This window comes from Pogona vitticeps, chromosome 2 (genome assembly GCF_051106095.1).
Source record: "Pogona vitticeps strain Pit_001003342236 chromosome 2, PviZW2.1, whole genome shotgun sequence".
In the NCBI taxonomy this organism is placed as follows: Eukaryota; Metazoa; Chordata; class Lepidosauria; order Squamata; family Agamidae; genus Pogona; species Pogona vitticeps.
This window is the reverse complement of record NC_135784.1, coordinates 55,591,061-55,613,838: the sequence shown is the minus strand read 5'-3', so window position 1 is coordinate 55,613,838 and position 22,778 is coordinate 55,591,061. Positions and strand designations below refer to the sequence as shown.

The window sequence follows — 22,778 nt, the reverse complement described above, 5'->3', positions numbered from 1 at the left end:
AATTCTCTGACAGATGTTAATCACAGCTCTGTGGTAGGGGTGAAATTTATACAAAATGGACTTCCACAGGCCCATACCTGATCAGCACAAGATGAAGTGTAGTGTCAAGTAACACCCCAGCAAGCACTGTGACAGTCATGTGTATTAACTGTGACAAACAGTTCAGGGTGCGTCAAGATCCAGATGCTACTGTTTATTGAAACACTGCTCATGTTTGTTTGTTTATTTATTTATTTATTTGGTCAGAAAGTATCTCTGTTTAGTTTAGTTTAGTTTAGTTTAGTTTAGTTTAGTTTAGTTTAGTTTAGTTTATTCATTTATTTATTTATTTATTTATTTATTTATTTATTTAGTCAGAAAGTATCTCCCTGTATTCTTCTTGCTTATCAGGATCAATGCAGGATGTTAATAATAAGCAATGACACAAATTTTCTGTGTGGTGCAGTCAAAAAGTAAGGGAAGGGGTTCTTTTCAAAATATAACATTCAGTACTCTGGGTTCGATTGTCAGCCACAATCATTCACAAAGTATAGATTGGATCAGTTTTTATTTAAAATTGCATAGCAATGAAATCCACCCTGTTCTTCATGACGGCAGTGAATTTCCACAACAAACACAGTGTTTGGGCAGAAGTAATAAAGATTATAAGCATAATCACATAAAAGATGATGAAAAAATGTCTGTATAGGATTTAGGCATGAGTCAAAGCAGCCTTTGGTTTACATCACATGACTTGGGATTTGTTTCATTAGTGACAGATGATAAATCACTTGACTTCAAATTGTTTAATGAGGTGGGAGGGGCTGAGTGGACTGACCCGGGACTTGTAACTGTTCCTCATACAGATGAGTGAACAATATATGCCTACATTTTTACAGGGAAGCATACCTTAGACCAACTCTCTTCATCTTGCACCATGAGAATGGATTATGAACAGAATGGAGACAAAGACAGTAAGTAAAGTGTAAAGTACTCATCAGTCAGTAAGTATGCTTAGCAAAGCAGATTTCTAACTGAATGTTTTCACCAGGAAGTTAAGCATTAAACTTCAGGAGGCTGCTTTAAACTCTGCACTGAGAGACAGTTTCTGGCATGTGGTAAACACATGCAGTTTTCTTTGGCTTCCAAAAGAAGGTCTAGCAGGCATGTATTAGCTTTTAGAATAATATTAATGACAGACTGAAAGAACAATGCTGTGTGCAGAATTACCATAATATCTGCATCAATGGGATTCTTTCATTTGGTTTTCTTATGTCTTTGTTCTGTTTGCACCTTCAGAACAGGATACAGACTAATTTGGGATTACAATTATTGGTCCAACTCTTGGGAAGTGAGCTTAGTGTACTTAGCACAAGCAACATGAGAAATCTTTTGATGTTAAACTGTATGAATTCATAATGTTTATGAACTTTGGGGGAAAGTTATTAAATTACACTTTGCTATCAGGTGTGGCAATTGACAGTGTAATCTTTACAGTGTCTAGTAATTAGTTGTCCAATGGGACTTTCTAGGTAAGTATCATCATCATCATCATCATCATCATCATCATCATCATCATCATCATCATCATCATCAAACTGCAGAGCTGGAAAGCACCTCATAGATCATCAAGTCCAGTCCCTGTCAAGGAGGCACAGTGGGGAATCCTAGCCTCTACTAAACCACTGAACTATCCAGCTTGAAACCTGTGGCTATTAACAAGCATGTGAATACTTTGTTATCTGTATTACAAACACAGGTCTTAAATGAACTTGTTGCATAAGCGGGAGTAGGCATTTCAGTCTAGAATTGAGGCACTTTGGAAAATAAGGAATATCTACATCTAAGAGGGAACTAGGTTCAAAGACCACCTTCCCATCATTGGCACAGGTTTTGTATGAAAGTGTTTTCTGGTGTACCAAAAGAGATAGTGTTCTATTCTATTCCATTTTCAATTTTTCTCTCTTTGTATGGGAAATGTTTCCTTTTCTTTCATATCACTACACAACTGCATAAAATAGAATATGCTTCAGCAGTCCCTCGTTAATGATCTGTGGTACCTTTCCCTTGTAAACATTTTCTGCTTGTGAGGTGGGGAAATATTTTATATACATTTATTTATTTATTTATTTATTTATTTATTTTATTTTATTTTATTTTATTTTATTTTATTTTATTTTATTTATATCCCACCTATCTAGTCGTTTAAGACCACTCTAGGCGGCATATCACAATAACAACATATAATACATAATAATAATGCATATAATAATACATATCACAATAACAACATCATTTGAGGCAGGTGACTAGGACAGAAGGCACAATACCAATTGTAGCGCTGGGGTGGCAGCTGTATTTTCATCCTTACTCTTTCTGTCTCTCACACATGTATATACACACTCACACACACACACACACAGTTTAAGAAGCATTCACACTTTTGATCTGCCTGTAGTTAGGGGGCAGTCATGACATCACCAGCAGGGGGAGGTTGTTGGTAATTAAAGATTTCTGCTTTCTCTTCCACAGCTTATCGGATTTGCAAATAATCCTTTTCATCTCAAGGAAGCTGTGGGAGCCATGGGATAAAAGGAAGGGTTGTTTCATTATCCAGAATCAGTGCTGCCATATTACACTATCAGTGGAGGGAGATTTTCAGTAAAAAGACTTCCTCCTTCCCTCTTGCAGCTCCCATGGCTTCCATGTGATGAAATATATTATTCATGGACAAGCTGAAGGAGAGAAGGAAAAGGTTTTTAATTACTAAAATATCCCTCTGTTGGTGATGTCATGACTAGAGATGGGGATATTCGTATTCTGTAGGTATATATATGCCAACAGGATTTCCACCATGCTAAAAGTAGAAGTATATACATATTGGCATGGGCCACTGTATTCAAAATTGTGGTTTTTAAACCTACTTTTCTGTGCCTTGTTTACCAACATTGCCTATTTTAAAAGTCAGTGCAGGTCAGATCAGCCTAGATTACATGTATTACTCAATACAGCATCCCCATTTTTATTTCTTCAATACTCATGAATAAAGAAAGAGGCTGGGCAATTTAGGACTGTGCTGTATTTGTCCAGGATGATCTGTAACAGCCACAGAAAAGCAATTGCCAAGATTACAGTTATTATTACAGATGTAATGGGGAGGGGGGTCCTAAGTGCAAAATGAGGAGGTGATATTCTTGCTAAGATTTTCTTGATCTATAGCATTTATGTTTGTGCAACATGAATACTATGGATCAGGGCAATTTACGGACAATTTTCCTAGGGTATTTGCCTTTTATACTGCAGTGCTACAAAATCGATGGGTGAACCTAACTAAGGCAGTATAAACAGATTACAGTCCGTGGCAATGGACAAAGATAGCATGCACACTGTCTTGTTCCTTGCTATATTTTCCCCTCCATCAAGAAGTTGTTTATCTCCCTTGTGTGTTTTTTTAAAGGAGAGAAATAGAAAGGCCTCATGGGGATTTGGGACCAGGGACTTGACATTCTGGATGTTTACAGGATAAACATTTGTGTATATTTATTAATTATGTTTTCATTCGTAGTTCTAGCCCACCCCATTCTGCAAATGCTGCATTGATAGGGTATATATACAACAGTCCCAATCATAAACAGCCCCTGCACTTTTGTGGTGGATGCTTTGCAGTATACAGGTCCATAGCAGAACCAGGGCATACAAGGTGGTGTGTCATGATTTTGGATCACCAGGAACAATGACATCATCCTGCACTCACAGTCTTTCCTGTTACTTAGCTGGTGTCTTCAGATTAGCCAGAGGAGAAATGGACTGTACCAATAACAACACATTCCTGTACACTTTCCTTGTTGCAGTATTCATGGGAATGTTTCATGTGTGGCATAGTCTTGCGTAAGCAATTAAGGCCTCTTACATCTACCTCTACCTGGTAAACTTCAAGAACCACTGTATCAAGAACTGATTGATGATGTAGGTGAACATGGATGCTGACATTTTTTTTAACTCTCCTCGGGTGAGATTGTGGGGACCATCTTGGTGAATTACCACATTTAAGATCTACCACTGCACCACAGCTGATGCAGGACAATGTCCAACAAGGGGATTAACACAGCCATGCACTGGAGCAGTGCAGTTTTTACAATCTCCATGTATGTCTAGGAGCCTTGTGGCACAGTGGTTAAACTGCAGTACTGCACTCAAGACTGTGCTCACAAGGATAATGACAGGTTCAAGTACCTCAAGGTTGACTCAGCCTTCAGTCCTTCCGAGGTCAGTTAAATGAGTATCTAGCTGCGAGGGTGGGTGGGTGGTTGCCAATAGGTGACCTGCATAATTATATTGTAAACTGCCTAGAGGGGGCTTTAAGCACCATGGGACAGTAGATAAGCATCAAACTTTGCTTTTTCAACAGAAGAAATTGTTGTGTGCTCGCCATTGGGTTCAATTGAACTGTCACAAGACTGCAGCAGGAATCATAGTAAAAGCAGACATGGATCTACTGAGATCTTTGCTTCCTTTTCTTTCTAGTTGATTCTGTTTTCTTATTCCACTAACCTACAGTAATGACGTTGTATTTATATACTATTGTTATGTTCCAAATGGATTGCTATAGCAACAGATCTGTTTGCAAAATAACGCCCTCCAAGCAGGAACTATTTATAACTTTGCTCTTTAACTACATAAAGTATTTTGTGCTTTTGTTTGGCTCACATATTCTTCCATTGTAACTAAATGGAACTGTTGTGTATACAGACTGTAGTCAACTTTTGAAGATAATGGGGAATCTTGTAGAGCTAGTTCCTAGTCAATAAGTTCAATAAGAGACCGCTAAATAAAAATGTGTATTTTTTTTCTGATGAAACATCAAAAATGCATCCATTGCACCTGGAGATAATTTTTGCTACCAAGCTGGTTCTTTGATATTAAATCATGCTCACATCACTTGTTTTTAAAACTTGCATTGTTCTACAACTTCAAGGTTTTTCTTCTTGACTGGAAAATTCAGCAGATGGTACTTCTCACCTCTGCCTGTTATTCCAATGGCAGTGTGTTCAAATGATGAAGAAAGAGAAGAAAAACATATGATCCATTTAAGACCAAGAGATTTATTACCATTCAAAGCCAAGAGTAGGTGATACCTTTATTAGACTCTAACAAATTGGAGATATAAGCTAGCTTTTGACTTTGTACAGTTCTTTCTCAATGGAGCTCTGGATGATGCAGGGGGGAAAAGAATTAAGACTCTTAAGATTGTGGACAGATATCCCTTCCAGGCAACTTTATTAAAACTAAGTTTCAAAATTGAGGTTTCATATTGAGGTCAGGGTAAGATTCCTTTTTAGCATGGGATGCTGGCACACAAAAGGTTGTGTAGTTCTTGTGCACAATCTGAAAGTGACGGTGGTTGATACTTTTATTACACCATTAGCTAAGCACAAAGATAAACTGCTTTCCTCCTGTACAGGTCTTTCTCAGGCCAGGGACTGCAGAGCTGTGGATGCTGCAGGGGGAAAAACATTTAAAAATCATTAGCAGAAGTTCATGCCAGGTTCCTTTGTTAGTAGCAAGTTTCAAAATCTGGACTGCAGATTACATCCATTTAAGTCGAGGCATTCGATAATACTGTTAATTTGGCTGCAATTTGTTCTCAAATGTATCATGTCTTTCTTCTTTTTCTTCAATATTTGAATACACTGCCATTGGAAGAACAGACAGGGGTGAGAAATACCAACTGTTGAATTTTTTTTAAAAAGAGGATTTCAAACAACACTATATCAGCATATGTCTAGGTCTCTTAGGAAAGCCAAATTTTAAAAAACAGTGAAAATTGCCAATCAGCACCTTGTCAAAGGCAGCTTCTGCTGTTGGCTTTCCATATGAACACAGCTCTCTCCTCCTGCTGACTTCAGAAAATTATTTGTTGTCTGGAAGGCTACAGCGATTTTACCCATGGAAATCTGATTTGAAGACATGCAGATCACAGCAGATCCAAGCAAATCTTCCCGCGGTGTAGTCACACCCTCAGATGACTGAAGTATTTTCATTTGTAAGGAAAGCACTGCTGAAGTTCATTGTTCAGATGACTGGATCGCCTAACTGCTTTACTGAGATCACAAAAATTTGAGCCAATACTGAATCCAGAAACCAGATTGATTTAAGTGTATGGGTGTTAAGTTACCAAAACATCATGCAGACTGTGCACCCAGTATGGATGCTCAAGTGTGATATATGTAGTAAAAGTTACCTAGCCTTTGCTCATATCACAATCAAATAACTGTCATGGAGTTAGAGCTCTACTATTATATTACACAAACTCCATGAGAACTGGACTGACGGGCTGGTGTCTCCTCAACTTCATTCCAATAGCTGGAATAATGGAAATTTTATTTTTGTTTTCTGAAGAATTGTAAGTGCTTTCAACAGAATGATGTACTTAATCATGTTGATGAATGATAGCAGGGAGTCACTTTTTCTTGTGTTAGGATTGCATATTTTTAGCAAATGGCATTTCCTGGACCCTCCATGTTCATTAGGTTTTTTCTTGAAAGGACTTTGAAAAGGACACAAAACACTCTGGTGTGAGGGTTACAAATGAATCCATTGTTTCTGTACTATGCATCAGGAGCGCCTATTGTTATGGCTCAGCAGGAGCATATTTTTAGAACACATAACGAAGAGAACATCTGGCATCCAAGATTAGTCTTTGGCTAGTGTTAAGACACAACTTGCAAGGTTTTCTATGTAAGAGGCAATATAAGTTATTACAATGAATGTTTCCAAAAAAATAAAGTCTGGGGCCTAAACCAGAAATTTCAGGACGTGTTGGTTTTCATTTTAAAGCACTGAGCAGTCAAATTAATTTAAAATTACCCGAACACTCACTTAATTTTAAAACGGAGGAGTCAAATTAATTTGAAAAGCTAACAGCTCTGTGAAAGCTTCATTTGCAGGAATGTAAGAGTTGCATCTGAGTTTGTAGAATTCTGCTTGATATTAAAAATGATCTGCTTGTTATTAAAAATGATATTTAAAATGATATTAAAAACTACCTGAGCACCCACGTTTTGTCAAGCAGACGCAAATTGCATAAATTAGATAATGACAGGTTTTGTGAGCAGATTGCACCGTGACAATTCTTCCTGGCTTTTGGTAAAGGTGTGCTGTTTATAAAGTGTGCTGCTTACATACCATCCCATACTTAGTGCTAAACCACTCTCTGGACAGTTTACCAACCTTGGAAGAATGAAAGGCTGAGCTAACCTTGAGCCAGCTACTTAAATCTGTCAGGATTGAATTTAGGTCATGAGCAGAGTCTTGATTGCACTACTGCAGTTTAACCATTGCAGTACATCACCATGACAACCTCCCGTGCATTGCTGTGCTGACTGACAGAGTTAATGTGGTTCTTGTAGCGGAAACTAAAGAACTATTGGGGTACAAAAGGTGGTCACACCACTCAGGTAGCAGGGAGCAGGCTGAAGTTAGCAAGCAGGAGCACAACACAGTTGTCCCCTCCTCAATTTCCAAAACTAGACTCCAGAGAAATAAATCATATTCCTGAACCATTCAACATGTTCCTGATGTTCTCTCCTGGTGCAAAACAGACTAGAAGCATATGGGAAACTGTTGCTATGTTCTGTCAAGTTGCATCTGACTTACAGTGACTTTAACAGAGTTTTCAAAGTATATGAAATATTTAAGGAGTGGCTTTACCAGTGCCACCCCTCCCCCCTGTTTAGTTTCCATGGCTGAGCAGGGATTTGAACCCACTACATCCACTAGACCACATTCATAATGCATATCCGCATGTGAACCAAATGGGCTGGAAAACTCTTCCTTTGCCAAAAAGGAGTCCTTAAAATATTGTTGTTGATGACTGATCAGGTAACTTCATATGTAATGAAACTCCTACAAATACAAAGTTTAAAGTTTGGAGAGAAAACTGGGAATACATATTTACATTTACATTCACAGTGGAACCCCATGCATACCTACTTAGAAGGAAGTTTTCTCGAGTTCCAAGTATAGAAAGTAAACAGTGAACATTAACTGTTCTTCAAGTGAAGGTTTTGGGGTAACTAAGTTTACAGGAAAAATCAAAGTAAAACAATAAACAACTCACAGTAAAGAAACAGAACACAGTATCAAATTTTCTCCCCCTTCCCCTTCCCAACTATACACTGCAATGGTAAAAGACCTGGGCAAAGAAGAAGGTTTTCATATGGCATGGAAAAGAAAGATGATGTCAGGGAAATGATCCTTGGAAATGGATCCCAAAGATGGAAAGTTATGACCTCTATTCCAAAGATTGATGGACCAAAAGCAGACTTTAACCCAAAAGCACAGACATTTTCATCTCAGCCTTGGTTCTTGACTGTCATGTTTCCCAACAGTGGAATTAAAATGTCTTCTCACAGTTTATTACTCTGTGGTTGCACATAAAAAGACGCAATACATGATGACTTACCTCAATGTTCCACTTTTATATTTTTTAATCTCAAACAGCTTCCTTGGATCAGGATTCAGAGCCTGAAAGTCCTTTCCTACCATCAGATATTTTAGAACCTCTGGGTCATTATGCATGGAGTTTTCGTGATCATGGTAGGTGTGCATGCTCATGGTGGCCAAGGATAATGGATGTACTGCTGCAAATGAAATGCGCAACATAAAATGAAATAATATAACCAAAGCTTAGAGGAAGCTCAGTAACCATATTGGGTGGGGGATCCTGAGTGTTGAAGTATGAAAAGTAATTTTTGTGGGTTCTCAGTAAATGCAGCACATGCTAGTCTTTGCTTTCTTGCTTGTCTATCATGAGATCGTTGTATCAATAGGGTTTTTGCCAAATTTCAAACTGGAAATCTTAGAAAATTAAAAAATGAACTCAGATTTCTCATGTCTCTGCATATGGTCCTGAATTTTCCTGTTTGATTGTGATAAAAATAAATATACTGTACTAGAGTGTTAATCAGTAGAGTGATTAACCTATTGGAGTGTTAATCTTGTCTGGGGATAGAAATGTGTCATTAATGATTATTGAGGACAATCACACCCAGCAAAGAATCTAACACAAGCACACTAAACTCATTGGGTGGACAGAGATATCAATGGTGAAAGGTGTGATGACTAAAAGTGGAAGAATTTTTCCAAGACCGCACACCTTGAACTACTAGGTACAAACATCATTGAAAATATATGTATGTCATGTCTTGTTTGTTAATCTCTCTGGGACATTTAGTTGCCAGATGCTGGAAGGATGAAAATACCTTGGTCTCTAGGTTTTCTGGATACTCTCAATTTTTCTTCACTGGTATCAATAAATTACTGATAATGGAAACTAACTCTTTACATGCTCTACTTAGTCAGGAAAAAAATAGTTCCACCTCCAGAGATGCTGCAGATGTTTAGCGAACAGAGGAAAAACCCTGTGTTTCTGGAATGCAGGTGAGACCTCTTTGTTTGCTTCTTATTTTGGAAAGTTGATCAGGTCTAGCACTAGTATGAGTTTTCTCCCCATGAAGATACAGTGGTGCCTCGCTAGACAGTTACCCCGCATGACAGTTTTTTTGCTAGACATTGACTTTTTGCGATCGCTATAGCGATTCGCAAAACAGTGATTCCTATGGGGGAATTTCGCGGGACAATGTTTGGTCCCTGCTTCGCAAACCAATTTTTGCTAGACGATTTTGACAGCTCCCTCCATGCTCACAAAATGGGTGTTTTCGGGACCTAAGCTTCGCAAGACAGCTATTTAAACAGCTGATCGGCAGTTCGCAAAGCGGCTTTCCTATGGCTGATCTTCGCTAGACAACGACGATTCTTCCCCATTGGAATGCATTAAACAGGTTTCAATGCATTCCAATGGGAAATGCTTTTCGCTAGATTTTATTTATTTATTTATTTATTGGACTTATATACCGCCCCATAGCGCTACAAGCACTCTCCGGGCGGTTTACAATTTTAATTATACAGGCTACACATTGCCCCCCCAGCAAGCTGGGTACTCATTTTACCGACCTCGGAAGGATGGAAGGCTGAGTCAACCTTGAGCTGGTTACCTGGGATTTGAACCCCAGGTCGTGAGCACAGTTTTAGCTGCAGTACAGTGTTTTAACCACTGATTTCACTAAACAATGATTTCAGTGGAACGGATTATCATCATCCAGCAAGGCACCACTGTATTAATATCTATAAACTGAATTCTGAGAGGTGTTGTCTCAGGGTAGCTGCCTATTGGAATGGCTTGAGGTCAGATCCTTTAGTTTTTCCCATCTGGAAGGATTTTCTTTCACTGAGTATGAAACTGGGTGTTATTTCATGTGCTTTGAGAATAATTGTTGCATTAGACCAGGGGTCTCAAACATGTGGCCCGGGGGCCATTTGCAGCCCCCCAGATGATAGTTTGTGGCCCTCGCCTTGCCTGCCCCCCCAAAGCACCCACACATCCTCTGCTGTCAAGAGTAAAAAAAAAAGCCTTGCCTCGCTCGCCGGCTCTCTCCCAAGAAAGCACCTCTTGCACCCTCCATCCAGAACTGCAGCCTGCCAGCCAGCCCACCTGTCTTGTCAGGTAAGGAAACTCCTGGGCGACTTCCTTGGGCTCTTGCTCCGCTTGGCGGAAAATCTGATGCAGCCCAGCCTCACCCAGACTCTGCCTCTAGCGGCCCCCAGGTAAATTGAGTTTAAAACCCCTGCATTAGACTAATATGGCTACTGCTCCCCAGGCACAAAATTTAGAAATGACTATCACTGAAGAAGGAGTGAATATTTTCTGAAGGATTGTGGTCAAGCTGATTGCGTTTTTGCCATTCCTGGCCTACTTACTATAGGCATTCCTTCATGTATAGATGCTTTCAAAATGATTGTGTGCTGTGTACTTAATCATCAGGATCCCAAGAATGACAGAAGACATGGCCCGGAATGCGCTCCTCAGCTTTGTCCATTCCAAATGTTGTTATGGCAACAGAGCTGCCAGAGAGCTAGTCATTCAGGAATTGAAGCCACAGACATTATACAGAGTAAGTATCCCTAGGTAGATTTCCAACAGGTGCAAAATTAAACGAAGTTGGGTGTGTGAAAACGGTGGATTTGTACAGATGGTAAAGCACTTGAATCCATTGGATTGTTTCCAGATCTAAAAAGAGTGTGTTTTGAAGGCACATTTCCCTTCTTTACAATCATTAGTGTATAACAGCAGGTCACAGTTGCCCAACATGAGCAGACAAATGTCCACATTTTCTCAGAGGCCTACAGCTAACATATGGAAAGAAGATCATTCACATAAGACAAGCAAGTAGTGGCCTAAACTAAACATGCTAAACCCTTACTGTTTGCCTCATGTTTAGAATTGACACAAGCATTTTGTGCAGTAACAGTGGGCAGTGATAAGTAACATAAATTAAGAAAGATAAAGCCAGCAAAATTATGACTAGTGCCACCACTTAATTCCCCCCCAAAGAAACCACTCTTTATGCACTGAACATTCTGTGTTCAATTAACACCCAAATTTGTCTCTAAGGTTCTTCAGAAGTGTGTGATTTTTAGATAAATTGTTTTGCATTACTGCTTTGACAGGATTTTTAGTACTACTTGTGTTTTCCCTTTTTGTGTTTTCCATTTCTCAAAGTGACTTTTTTGTATTCTTGAAGGCTTTCACGGCCAGGATCCAATGGTTGTTGTAGGTTTTTTGGGGCTGTTTGGCCATGCTCTGAAGGTTTTTCTTCTTAACATTTCACCAGTCTCTGTCGCTGGCATCTTCAGAGGACAGGAGTTAGAACTCTATCTGTGTTGGGTTGTAGTGTGGTTGAGTATTTGTAGCTGTGGAATCAGATTTTTGTCCTTTTCAGGAGATTGGATGATTATGGTGATCAGTGTGTTTTTTGTTATGGGTGTATTGTTGTGATAAGGGGCGGGGAGATGATCTGTCACTGTGATTGATGGGAGTCATTAGCTAGTCTTTTGTGTGCAGTGATCATTGCTCCTTGTGGCTGGGTAGAGTTTGTGGTTCATTTGCAGGATGTATTTTTCAGAGCGGGGAAGCAGGCTTTGTTGAGTTTTAGACTTTCTTCTTTTTTGTTTAAGCTCTGCAGTGTTTGTGGATTTTAACGGCTTCCCTGTGTACTGTGATATAATGATTGTTGGTTTTGTCCAGCACTTCTGTGTTTTGAAATAGAATTTCATGTCCAGCTTGTTTCAGGGCATGTTCCACTACTGCTGATTTTTCCGGTGGTTTTAGTCTGCAGTGTCTTTCATGTTCTTTAATTCTGGTGTGAATGCTGTGTTTTGTGGACCCAATATATTCCTAGTACAACTGCAAGGTATTCGGTATACTCCTGCAGTGGTGAGGGGGGTCCCTTTCATCCTTTGCAGACTGTAACATTTGTTGTATTTTTGTGGTGGACCTGAATACTGTTTGTAGCCTGTGTTTTTTCAAAAGTTTCCTCATGCGGTCCATGACCTCTTTGATGTATGGCAGAAATACTTTATTTGTGGGTGGCTGTTTTTCTTCTTCAGTTTGGTGTTGTTTTTTGGGTTTGATGGCTCTTCTGATTTCATTCTTGGCATAGCCATTTGCCTGTAGGACCCAGTTCAGATGGTTGAGTTCGGTGCTGATAAATTGAGCTTCACAGTTCCGATTCACATGGTCTACCAGTCTTTTGATTATGCCTCTTTTTTGTCATGGGTGGTGGTTGGAGTTTTTGTGTAGGTACTGGTCTGTGTGGATGCGTTTTCTGTAGACTTCGCATACAGTGTACAAAAAAAAAGCATACTTATTGATCTTTGCCTTAATTATGTAAGATGACTCTTTATTAATGTATTTATTTATTAATTGTTTGCAGTTTAAAATGTTCTCTTTTAATGATGTTAACTGCTATTGTATACTCATTGTTTTCAACTTTAAATATTGGCTTTTATTGTTGTGAGCCACCATAGGCCCTTTTCAAGGAGAAAGGTGGGATAAATAAATAAATAAATAAATAAATAAATAAATAAATAAATAAATAAATTTCCTGCGCTTCTTTCTCCCAGTTATTTTGACTTTTAACCCTGAGCTGTAACAATCTTCATATTTTGTTTCCTGTTATGTGGTTGAAGTAGTCTGGATCAGTGGTCCCCAACCATGGGCCTCCAGATGTTCTTGGACTTCAACTCCCAGAAATCCTGGCCAGCAGAGGTGATGGTGAAGGTTTCTGGGAATTGTAGTCCAAGAACATCTGGAGGTCCAAGGTTGGGGACCATTGGTCTAGATCAGTGGTTCTTAACCTTGGGTTACTTTGGTGTTTTTGGACTGCAACTCCCAGAAGCCTTCACTCAGTAGTTGTGCAGGGTAGAGTTTCTGGGAGCTGCAGTTCAAAAACACCTGAGTAACCCAAGGTTAAGAACCCCTGGTCTAGATCTCCATATTCCATGTGTTTTGTTATTCCTTTGTTTTTATTCATTCGTCCTACAACCTTGTCCCTGATTACATTCTCTATCCAATAATTTTTTTCTATCCTGTGAGGAACCCACAGTTCAGGTGCTTCTACCTTAGTTGATAGTTGCCTGTGTTTAAGTCCATGATTCCAAGTTAAACTGAGCAGAATATACAGTATAGTACATCATTCCCCAAAGAATTTTATGTTTCTGCTGCATACTACATTCTTCGTTTTAACAAAGCAACCTGAGACATCTCTATTTTGACTTCTCTTGTGTGGTCATGATCCCACCATTCTTTCAAACAAGCTCTGAATTACTTACATTTGTCAATATGGTCCTCTCATTTTTGATCTTTAACAGCATTGCTTCTGTTGGTTTCCTTTTATTGATTTCATTCTTTATATAACATGCATTTTTCTTAGCTTTCATCCATTACTTATGCCATAGACTACACTGAGCAAACTTTGCAGACTAAATTGTCAGCTAGTAATACTCTACCACTGACATATTCTCGGTAATGTCTTCATTGAGAATCATTTTCAGCAAGTGCTTCTTTGAAGAGGTTCTTGAAATAAAAATTGAAATCTTTGTTGTGGTGCTCTTGTTATGATGTTCTTTGTATTGCTATATTCTCTGTCCTCTTACTTCAGTTTGCATTATAGCTGTTTGCAGTCAACACATTGTCAAATATAAAGATAACCAAACATGCTATTGGAGCCCACAACCTTTGGGTGGGAAGTCCAAATGTTGAAAACCACTGACATAGAGCTTACAGTGATATTTACTATTTTCTGCATTAATGTCATGTTCCAAAAATGGTATTTGACAGCAAGACTTGTTTTCCCACAGTATCGTCTGGAGACTTTTAATGAAACAAGATTATGTGAATGGACTTTTGAACCTTACACTAGTAAGTAATTCCATGAATATGAATGCATCAGTCACTGAAATCTAAAAATGGAAGGTTTGTTTTTTATTTATTTATTTAACATACTTAGGCCAACTTTTTCCTAAAGGACCCAATGTGGCTTCTGGTATTAAAAGAAAAAAAAAAAAGATAAAATCCATATAATAAATTATTACAATACTGAAAAAGCATTCAACAAATATATCAAAACCCATAATAAGAACAATACTAAAAACACAAATAAAACACAGAATAAAATGCTCCCTTAAAAAAACCCAACTTGGACAACCAGTCATTTAAAGGAAAGCCTGCCTAAAGTGAAAGGTCTTCACCTGTTTATCTCCTGATAGTCTTAATACCCAGGTAGTTTGATCTAAATTAGAATAAAATATGATTTGGCCCTCAGTAGAAAGTGGCTTAACATCTGAATACCTTAACAGATCCATCAGTATGCCATTTTATTTGTTCTGGAATCAGAAAATTTCTGCATTTGACTAGCATCCAATATTTAACACTGGATTATTGATTTCCTTCTGTCAGCTCAACGGTCACCTCCATTCAAATTTTCCCCACAATATCGATCAGGTGAAGGAGTTCAAGCTGAGAAAGCCTGAGGTCACACAGTCTGTTTCATAGGATCCATGGAGGTTTAAACCTAGACCTTCCAAATCTCCACCAAACAAATTAATCATACTCAATTTTTGTTAGTATGTTCCTTTGAATCAAGAAAGAAAAGATCCCAAATATTTGTGGGGGCAGGTGGGGGACCCAATCACCATTATTTCTCAAATTAGTCTTGGCATCATCATCCAAGAGAGGGCTGTGGCTAGAATTTTTTCTTTTGTAGAACCAGGCTCAATCTACTCCCCCTGCCCCACAATTTTGTGAATCATAGAAATCATAGAAAAGTGAAGTTGGAAGGGGCATACAAGGCCATAAAGTCCAACCCCCTGCTCAAGACAGGAATACAATCAAAGCATATCTGCCAGGTGATTATCTACGTTTTTCTTGAACACCTCCAAGAATGCCTCTTGAAGCACTCACCAACTCCCGAGGTAACTGGTTCCACTGTCGTACTGCTCTAACAGTTAGGAAGTTTTTCCTGATATTGAACCAAAATATGGCTTCTTTTAACTTGTGTCCATTGTTGCGTGTCCTGTACTCTGGCATGATCGAGAACAGATCTTGCCTGTCCTCTGTATAACAGCCTTTCAAATATTTGAAAAGTGTCATCATATCAACCCTTAGTCTTCTTTTCTCAAGGCTAAACATGCCCAGTTCTTTCAGCCTTTCCTCATAAGGCTTGGTTTCCAGCCCCTTGATCATCCTTGTCACCCTCCCCTGAACTTGTTCCAATTTGTTAGCATCCTTCTTGAAGTGTGGTGTCCAGAACTGGATACAATACTCAAGGTGAGGCCTAACCTAAGTTTCTAAATTGCGGGATTTGGAAACTATACTTCTATTAATGCAGCCTAAAATAGCATTGACCTTTTTTTTACCCACATCACACTGTTGGCTCATGTTTAGCTTGTGATATATGATAATTCCAAGATCTTTCTCGCTCGTAGTTCTGCTGAGCCAGGTATCCACCATCTTGTAACTGTGCAATTGTTTCTTTTTCTGAAGTGCAGTACTTTGCACTTTTCCCTGTTAAATTTCATTCTGTTGTTTTCAGCCCAGTGCTCCATCCTATCAAGGTCATTTTGATTTTTTTTTTTTTGTCTTCTAGGGCCATGGTTCCCAACCTTTGGCCTCCAGATGTTCTTGGACTTCAACCCCCAGAAATCCTGGGCAACAGAGTTGGTGGTGAAGGCTTTTGGGAGTTGTAGTCCAAGAACATCTGGAGGCCCAAGGTTGGGGACCATTGCTCTAGGGTATTAGCTATTTCACACAATTTGGTATCATCTGCAAATTTGAGAAACATTTCCTGTATCCTCTGATCCAGGTCATTAATAAAAATATTGGAGATCATCGGGCCCAGGATTGAGCCTTGGGGTACCCCACTTGCGACCTCCTCCCAGTTCAAGGAGGACTCATTAATCATCTCCCTCTGAGTATGATTCTGTAGCCAATTGTGAAAGCTGTTCCAATATGTTTTGGTCGTTGGAGACAGCCATTATTACTTTTTGAAAGAGCATCTTTCCTCTAGGATAAGAACTTCCTGCAATATGTGAAATACAGTATTTCATTGCCTTGTCAAAGATTTCAAACTATCAGCAGCCCCTGTATGAGTGGATTCATCCACTGATCTAAGTGATCTATGTGCACAAAGGTACACCCCAGACAGACTTTGAAACTTCTTCAGACCCATTCAGTCTCATTGTTATAATTTACGTTTTTATTTGTGATACCCTTTAAATATAGCAGAGTAGCTGCAGCAGTGTTTCTTGTAGGCATTTAAGCCTACTTTGTTTATATATCCTCTGGAGCAATAAAGCAGATAGAGCTTAAAATTTAATAAACAGCAACAACACTCAAGCTTATTTAGAAAATACAATATAGGAAAGCCTGATTCTTGATCTAGGTTGGAACACATGGTTCGAGGGGAAGGTTATAGGCCACCCTTATGAAAGAAAAGTTGAGGAGATGCTTAAAAGGAAGAAGACTAACTCAAAGACAGCCAAGAAGAAGTAAATCTGCCATTTCTTTGGGACAACAGAAAGTTGAGGAAACAGCCAGTTAAAAAGGATAGGCACCAACTGCTTTGTTCTGAAATGCCCCTGTTGGCCCTTTGTGACAGAAAGATGCAAAGAGGTGATGCGTTTAGAAGTATTCTCTAACACTCACTTCTTCCTTCCATAGCTGTTCTCTTCCCTATACACATAGACAATATACTTGTCATTCTTTAAATCAGGTAAGCGAGGCAAACACACAAAAACTAGAGTTAGAAAAAAATCATAACACTAAAGAGAACTGTCTGACATCTGGACCTGGAGCTGCTGTCAGTAGCAGAAGGCTGAGGCATTACAATAGCATCCCTCTCATATGCAGGCTAAGACAACACAGGCATTAATGTATAGTAAGTACAGTGTGGTATCACAAAGCAGGACTGGATAATACAAAGGTGTCACAAATGTGTGTCAGTGTGATTAAAAAGAAAAGTGTTTGTGAGAAAATGTATTGCATTTTCTGATGACTGGAAACTGTCTTGATCTAGTAGTGCAAAAGTGAGTAGAAATGAAATTAATACAAATAATAAAATAACAGGATGGGAGATCTCTGCTTTGATTCTAAAGGACTTAATGGGTTTAATTTAGGCTTGGATAGTGATTTCCACATAGTGTAGCCTGAGTTGTAATCTGCCATGTTTCAACTGTTTCTTTTTGTCAGCTGGTTTAATAGATGGGCCACAAAATGGTGCACCCCCTCCGCCATGGGATATTAAAGTCCAGCCACCACAGATGTTTCAGGAAGATACAAAGAAGTTCCGGGTACCTCACACTTCTTTTGTCAAGGTAAACTATTTGTTGGTGAATAAAACAGTTTGGAAAAGTTGCTCGTAAGCAGTTAGCTACCTGGACTTAAATCCAGGTGCTATTCCCACCTAAAATGGACCCACTGAACCAATCATTTTGACTTACGTTCAACAATGATTCAATTGACCTACTCTAATCAGAATTAGTAATTATTGGACCATAGGCTGTCGTAGCTTGTGAGATGTAATGTGTTTTTGCGTAAGTAATTTTTTTTAATTACAGTGAGTATTTTTAAAGTTGCACCTAAAAATACAGTGCATGCAAATATACAAAACTATGCCATCTTTGTTCTCTTCTTGATGATGGGTTTTCTGTTTTAGTCGATGTATTAGTGCCTATCTCAACATCAGTATTTTTCTGAAACAGACTACTAAATTTACTACCATATTTTTCTGTTTGTAAGATGACCCAGTGTATAAGACGACCCCCTGTTTTCTAACCCCAAAATTAGAAAATTGCACAATTGATCCCTTTGGTCCTGAAGCCCTTTCATGGCTGCTTCAGGATCAAAGGGGTGCGAGCTTGCCGCCCTTTCACAGCTGCTTTACCTGTGGCTTCACAAAAGGCAGGGAAAGTGGCTGCCTTCCGTGTATAAAATGACCCTCAATTTTTTGTCTCATTATTTAAGTAAAAAGTGCCATTTTATACACAGAAAAATACGGTATATATTCTGTTTAAAAAGATCATGTACTATATATATATGCTATAAAAATATTTGGCAGAAGTGCAACACATGCATTTTTTTGTATTGGCAGGAGTGTCATAAGTGTCATGGCCGTGGCCGATATAAATGTAGTGGTTGCCATGGCGCTGGCAGGGTAAGTACTGGCTGTGTCTATAAACCTATTTGATGGCAGTTACATAATCTATGCCTTTCTCCCATCACAACATTATTAAGCCCATTTGGAAGGAATGCAAACATTTATTTATAGAAGGAATGGAGAACATCTTCATTGCTGGAGCACAACTCCTCTTGTCCCTTCCCACAAGCTGTACTAGACAGAGATGGCAGAAGTTGAAGCCTCACCAGAGTGGGATGTCCACTAGTCTCACTGCAGTGCGGAATTTGAACTACTGCCTCAGGTTATTGCTGAGATCTCACATCCTTCCTAATCCTGACCAACAAAAAACTTGACTTGCAGAAAAGAACTGTATTCAGGAGAGAAGGCTAGGCTAAAACAGTAATCCTTTGATGTCTAGTTGTCTTTATGGAGGGATTTTCTTTGGATAAGTATTCAACCATGTGAGTGTACTACCTTCAGGGTTTTATAGGGCTATTTTCTTTATATGAGTATTGCAAAAACAGTTAACTTTACAAAGATGTGAAGATATAGATATAGTAGATATCAAATGACAACCAACAACGAAAGAAATAGAAGCTGAGGCTATACCAAATGCTACAAAATACACTTTCTTGGGTTCTCTTCACCAATAATGGGCCAGGGTAGGAGTTGCTTGAAGGAAAAAATAATGAAGAAAGGTCAAGAACAACATCTCAGATATCTTTATTACTCAAGACAGAAGACAGCACAAAGAAAAACTGGGTACTTTAAGGCTCTAAAATAAAATACAAATTCTAAAACAAATTCATCAATCCACTTAATAATGAATTCCAGTGACACGCCCCACACCACGCATAAACATATTGAAATTCTACTAGTTAAACTAAGTAGATAAGTGTGTAGATCAGCCTCTGGGGGAAGAGCAGTTCTGCCCTCTCCAGCTCTCTCTCTCTCTCTCTCTCTCTCTTTCCAAAGTGGAATTTAGAAGCACATCCATTTGCAGAGGCTGAACCAAATAGTCCCGGGGCATTTCATGCGCCCATAGCTGTAATCTGAAAGTTCACTCAAATTGAAGGGTTCACATCACTGTGAAAATAAGTGCCATATAATCATTAAATATCTGATTACCCAATAAGAATGTCATTAAACACACGTTGGATCAGAAACCTGAGCAGTAGTTCTCAATCTTGGCTCCCCAGTTGTTCTTGGACTACAACTCCCAGTAATCCTGGCCAGCATAGTTAGTGGTGAAGGCTTCTGGGAGTTTTAGTTCAAGAACATTTTAAGATTTGAGCTTAGGACCTGAGGAAGAAGGGGGACATTCTCAGATCCAGAGAAGCCCAAAGCTCTTCTGCACTTTTGAGGAAGAGATCTCCCACCACCTTGTGGAATAAAGCGGAAAGACATCTGTTTTGCTTTTTTCCCCCTTCTCCTCTCCCTGTCCCAGAAGCCTGCCTGGAAGATTGGAGGTGACTTATGTGACCGAAAGTCCTAGAAATACAAAAATCCCACCCCTAACAGCAATGATAAGCAGCAACTGGTAACTTGGATGACTGGGAAGAATTGTTCACTGCCGCTGTGCTGCAGGCTGCAAGAGAAGAAGGCGACAGCTTGTCCTCCTGTCCACTTTAGACAAATAGCAGTGGCAACAGGAGATGGCTCAGTAAGAACTGTGTATGTATGTCACTGCTGATGGGCTAGAAATTCTTACGTCGTTGTTCATACCCTGGGATGCTAGCCAATCAGCAGTTGTGCATTGGTGGGGCACCCCTGATCTTGCCATTGCCACCTGCCTCCTTTTCGCCTACAATACAGCACTCAACTCCCACCAGCAAACGCTGCCGCTGCTTGTGATAAATATGACCTTCTATATATTTTCGACACATTGTTTTAAATTAACAAGCCTGCATGGGATTTCTTCTGCATGAGAAGAAAGGCATAGCCCTATATAAAAAAATACCAACCAAGCTGTGTTGGGAAAGGACTCAATAAAGTGGGTAAGGTATTTTGTTTAATTTTTGCCACCCTAGATGCGGTGCGTTACATGCAGTGGAGCCAGGCAAAAAGCAAAAGCGAAGTATTTGAAACATCACAAACGATGCCAGATGTGTTCAGGCAGTGGCCGCAGAAGGTAAGGTTTAGTGAGCTCTCCATCTTCCTCCTTTCCCCCTTTAACTAAATAGAAAGAATTAAAAAAAATATTTGGGATTGTTTCTTCCAGTTCTAGAGGGAACATCTCTATCTACAGAAAGCCTTACAATGAAATTATACTATTCGGTTATTCTTCTAAAAATTATAATTTGTCATCTATGAGGCAATAGAATAATTTAAAAAGTTGGATACAGTTAGAGTCTTATTCTGTATTAGGGATGGAGGTCATCTAGCTGTTGTTGAAATGCAACTCTGATCATGACTTACCCTCAACTATGCTGGCTATTGGCTGATGAGAACTATAGTCCAATGGTGGCTGGATGGCCACTTACCCCAGCTCAGCCATGATCTCTCCCTTAGTCAAGCAGGAGACCAGCGGTGAGAGAAAAGGATATGGCAAAGAGTGTTGGTTCCGTGGCTCAGGCAGAAAACCAGCTTTAAAGTGTGAGGGAATTCTTGATTCTAGAGGCTGCAGCTGGCTGTTCACAAGCTTTTCGGATATAAGGTAGGAAGAGTGAGATCTTTAAGTACTCCCCAACAGGCTGCAAAGAGTGAAGGCAGTGACCTGGGGGGAGAGGAGAAGGACTCTGGATTATGTAGCCCTTTCCTTCTGACAAACAGTGGGGAAGGGGACTGAATCTTGAAAGAGGATTGGCTTGCTTCTACTTACTTACTTAAAATGCTGGTCAGCCTGCATATGACTTTCAATATACATGATGGCAGGACCTACTCCAAAAATATTTCAAATTGCTTCACAAGATTAGAGAACGGGTAGTTATTTGGCAATGGGGAGAGAGCCTTGTGGGATTTTTTCCTCATGCACCAAAGAAACTTGCTTAGCTTTGGGCAGTAAGTACTTTGCCTCCCCTCCGCCCGCCCACCCACTCTCTCTGTACTGTGTAGTGGATGCCATCTGAAGCTGTGCTCAGGCAACAAACTGTTGGGATCTTCTACCCTAAGTAAGGTAGAAGATCCCAACAGAATTCTTCAGCTGTCCCTGCTCTCCCTCTTTTCCCATGACATTTACTCCAAGACAACCACTCCTGTTCTTCCTCTCTGTGGATCCACCAACCTCCCTTCTCCCAATGACAATGTTTATATACTTCTACTCTTCACAGCCTTGGCTTGCATACATAGTCCTGAGGAGCAACACTGGGGCTAAATGGCTTTACAGATGGCATGCCTAGAGCTTTCATTTCAGTTCATGGTCAAGAATGTTGTAGTGCACTTTGTGGACTACAGATCCCAATATGGCCAGATAAGGATCGGCAGAAAGAGAGGGGGAAATTGTTGGGCTTCATTCAGCTCCTCGTGATCTTCTTTGTGTGGGTGAAGACAGATAATGGAGGCTAGAAGCATGTGAGAAAATAAATATACAAATCCTCTTCATTTCTTTCAGCTCTTACTTCTTTGACCTTTGCCCGCCCAGCCTGGAATAATGAGATGAGACACCATATGTACAGGTTAAACTAGGGCCAGAACTTTATTAACTTATTCACGCTTTAATTTCCCCTATTACAAGGGGGCCTGCTGTAGTGCAAAACAGGTCTGGAACCAGCGTCAATCCTACCTGACCAGTCCAGACCAATTCCCAGCAAGTTCCTGCACCGAAAGGGTGCTGCTTCCAGCACATCACCCTCTCGGTCCTCCGCGCCAGAGGCCGCCCTCAAGGTGAGCCTCGGGACCCCTAGTGCACTGCATCCCCTGGCCCCCTCTGTTTTTCCCTCCCCTCAGCTAAACCTCTTTACTGCAGTTCTGAGAGAAGGGGTTTCTAGCACCCGCTGGGTGTGTCCCCTGATATTCCCATGATCCTATCCTGCTTTGTACTACCCAATGATGTGACCTATTCAATAGTGGTAATCTATTATTCTAACCCCAAGAACGGCCTGGTGAGTAAGAATGGGATGTTTGCCTGAGGCCAATGTGCGTGCCGGCTGCTCTCGTTCTTATCACTCAGGTGGGCAAGAGGGTCACTTTGCAAGCAGGGAAGAGGACGGAGGAGGCATGGGGAGCCTTCTCAAAGGCTTGCCTTTAGCCCTGCCTGCCTGACGTCTTCTGACTCTCCCTGCTGAC

The 22,778-nt window shown here is 39.9% G+C and overlaps 1 protein-coding gene across 1 annotated transcript in view; it reads left to right on the top strand.

Moving 5' to 3' along the window:
* The first annotated feature begins 838 nt into the window (after positions 1-838).
* The window catches only part of SSUH2 (ssu-2 homolog), a 39,252-nt gene continuing 17,312 nt past the window's right edge, over positions 839-22,778 (top strand). The window contains exons 1-8 of the mRNA XM_020791422.3: positions 839-953; positions 8,482-8,577; positions 9,339-9,420; positions 10,862-10,991; positions 14,239-14,299; positions 17,627-17,751; positions 18,528-18,590; positions 20,585-20,685. Of these exons, the coding sequence (XP_020647081.3) occupies positions 917-953; positions 8,482-8,577; positions 9,339-9,420; positions 10,862-10,991; positions 14,239-14,299; positions 17,627-17,751; positions 18,528-18,590; positions 20,585-20,685 (695 nt within the window). The 5' untranslated portion in view covers positions 839-916. The remainder of the gene's footprint in view (positions 954-8,481; positions 8,578-9,338; positions 9,421-10,861; positions 10,992-14,238; positions 14,300-17,626; positions 17,752-18,527; positions 18,591-20,584; positions 20,686-22,778) is intronic.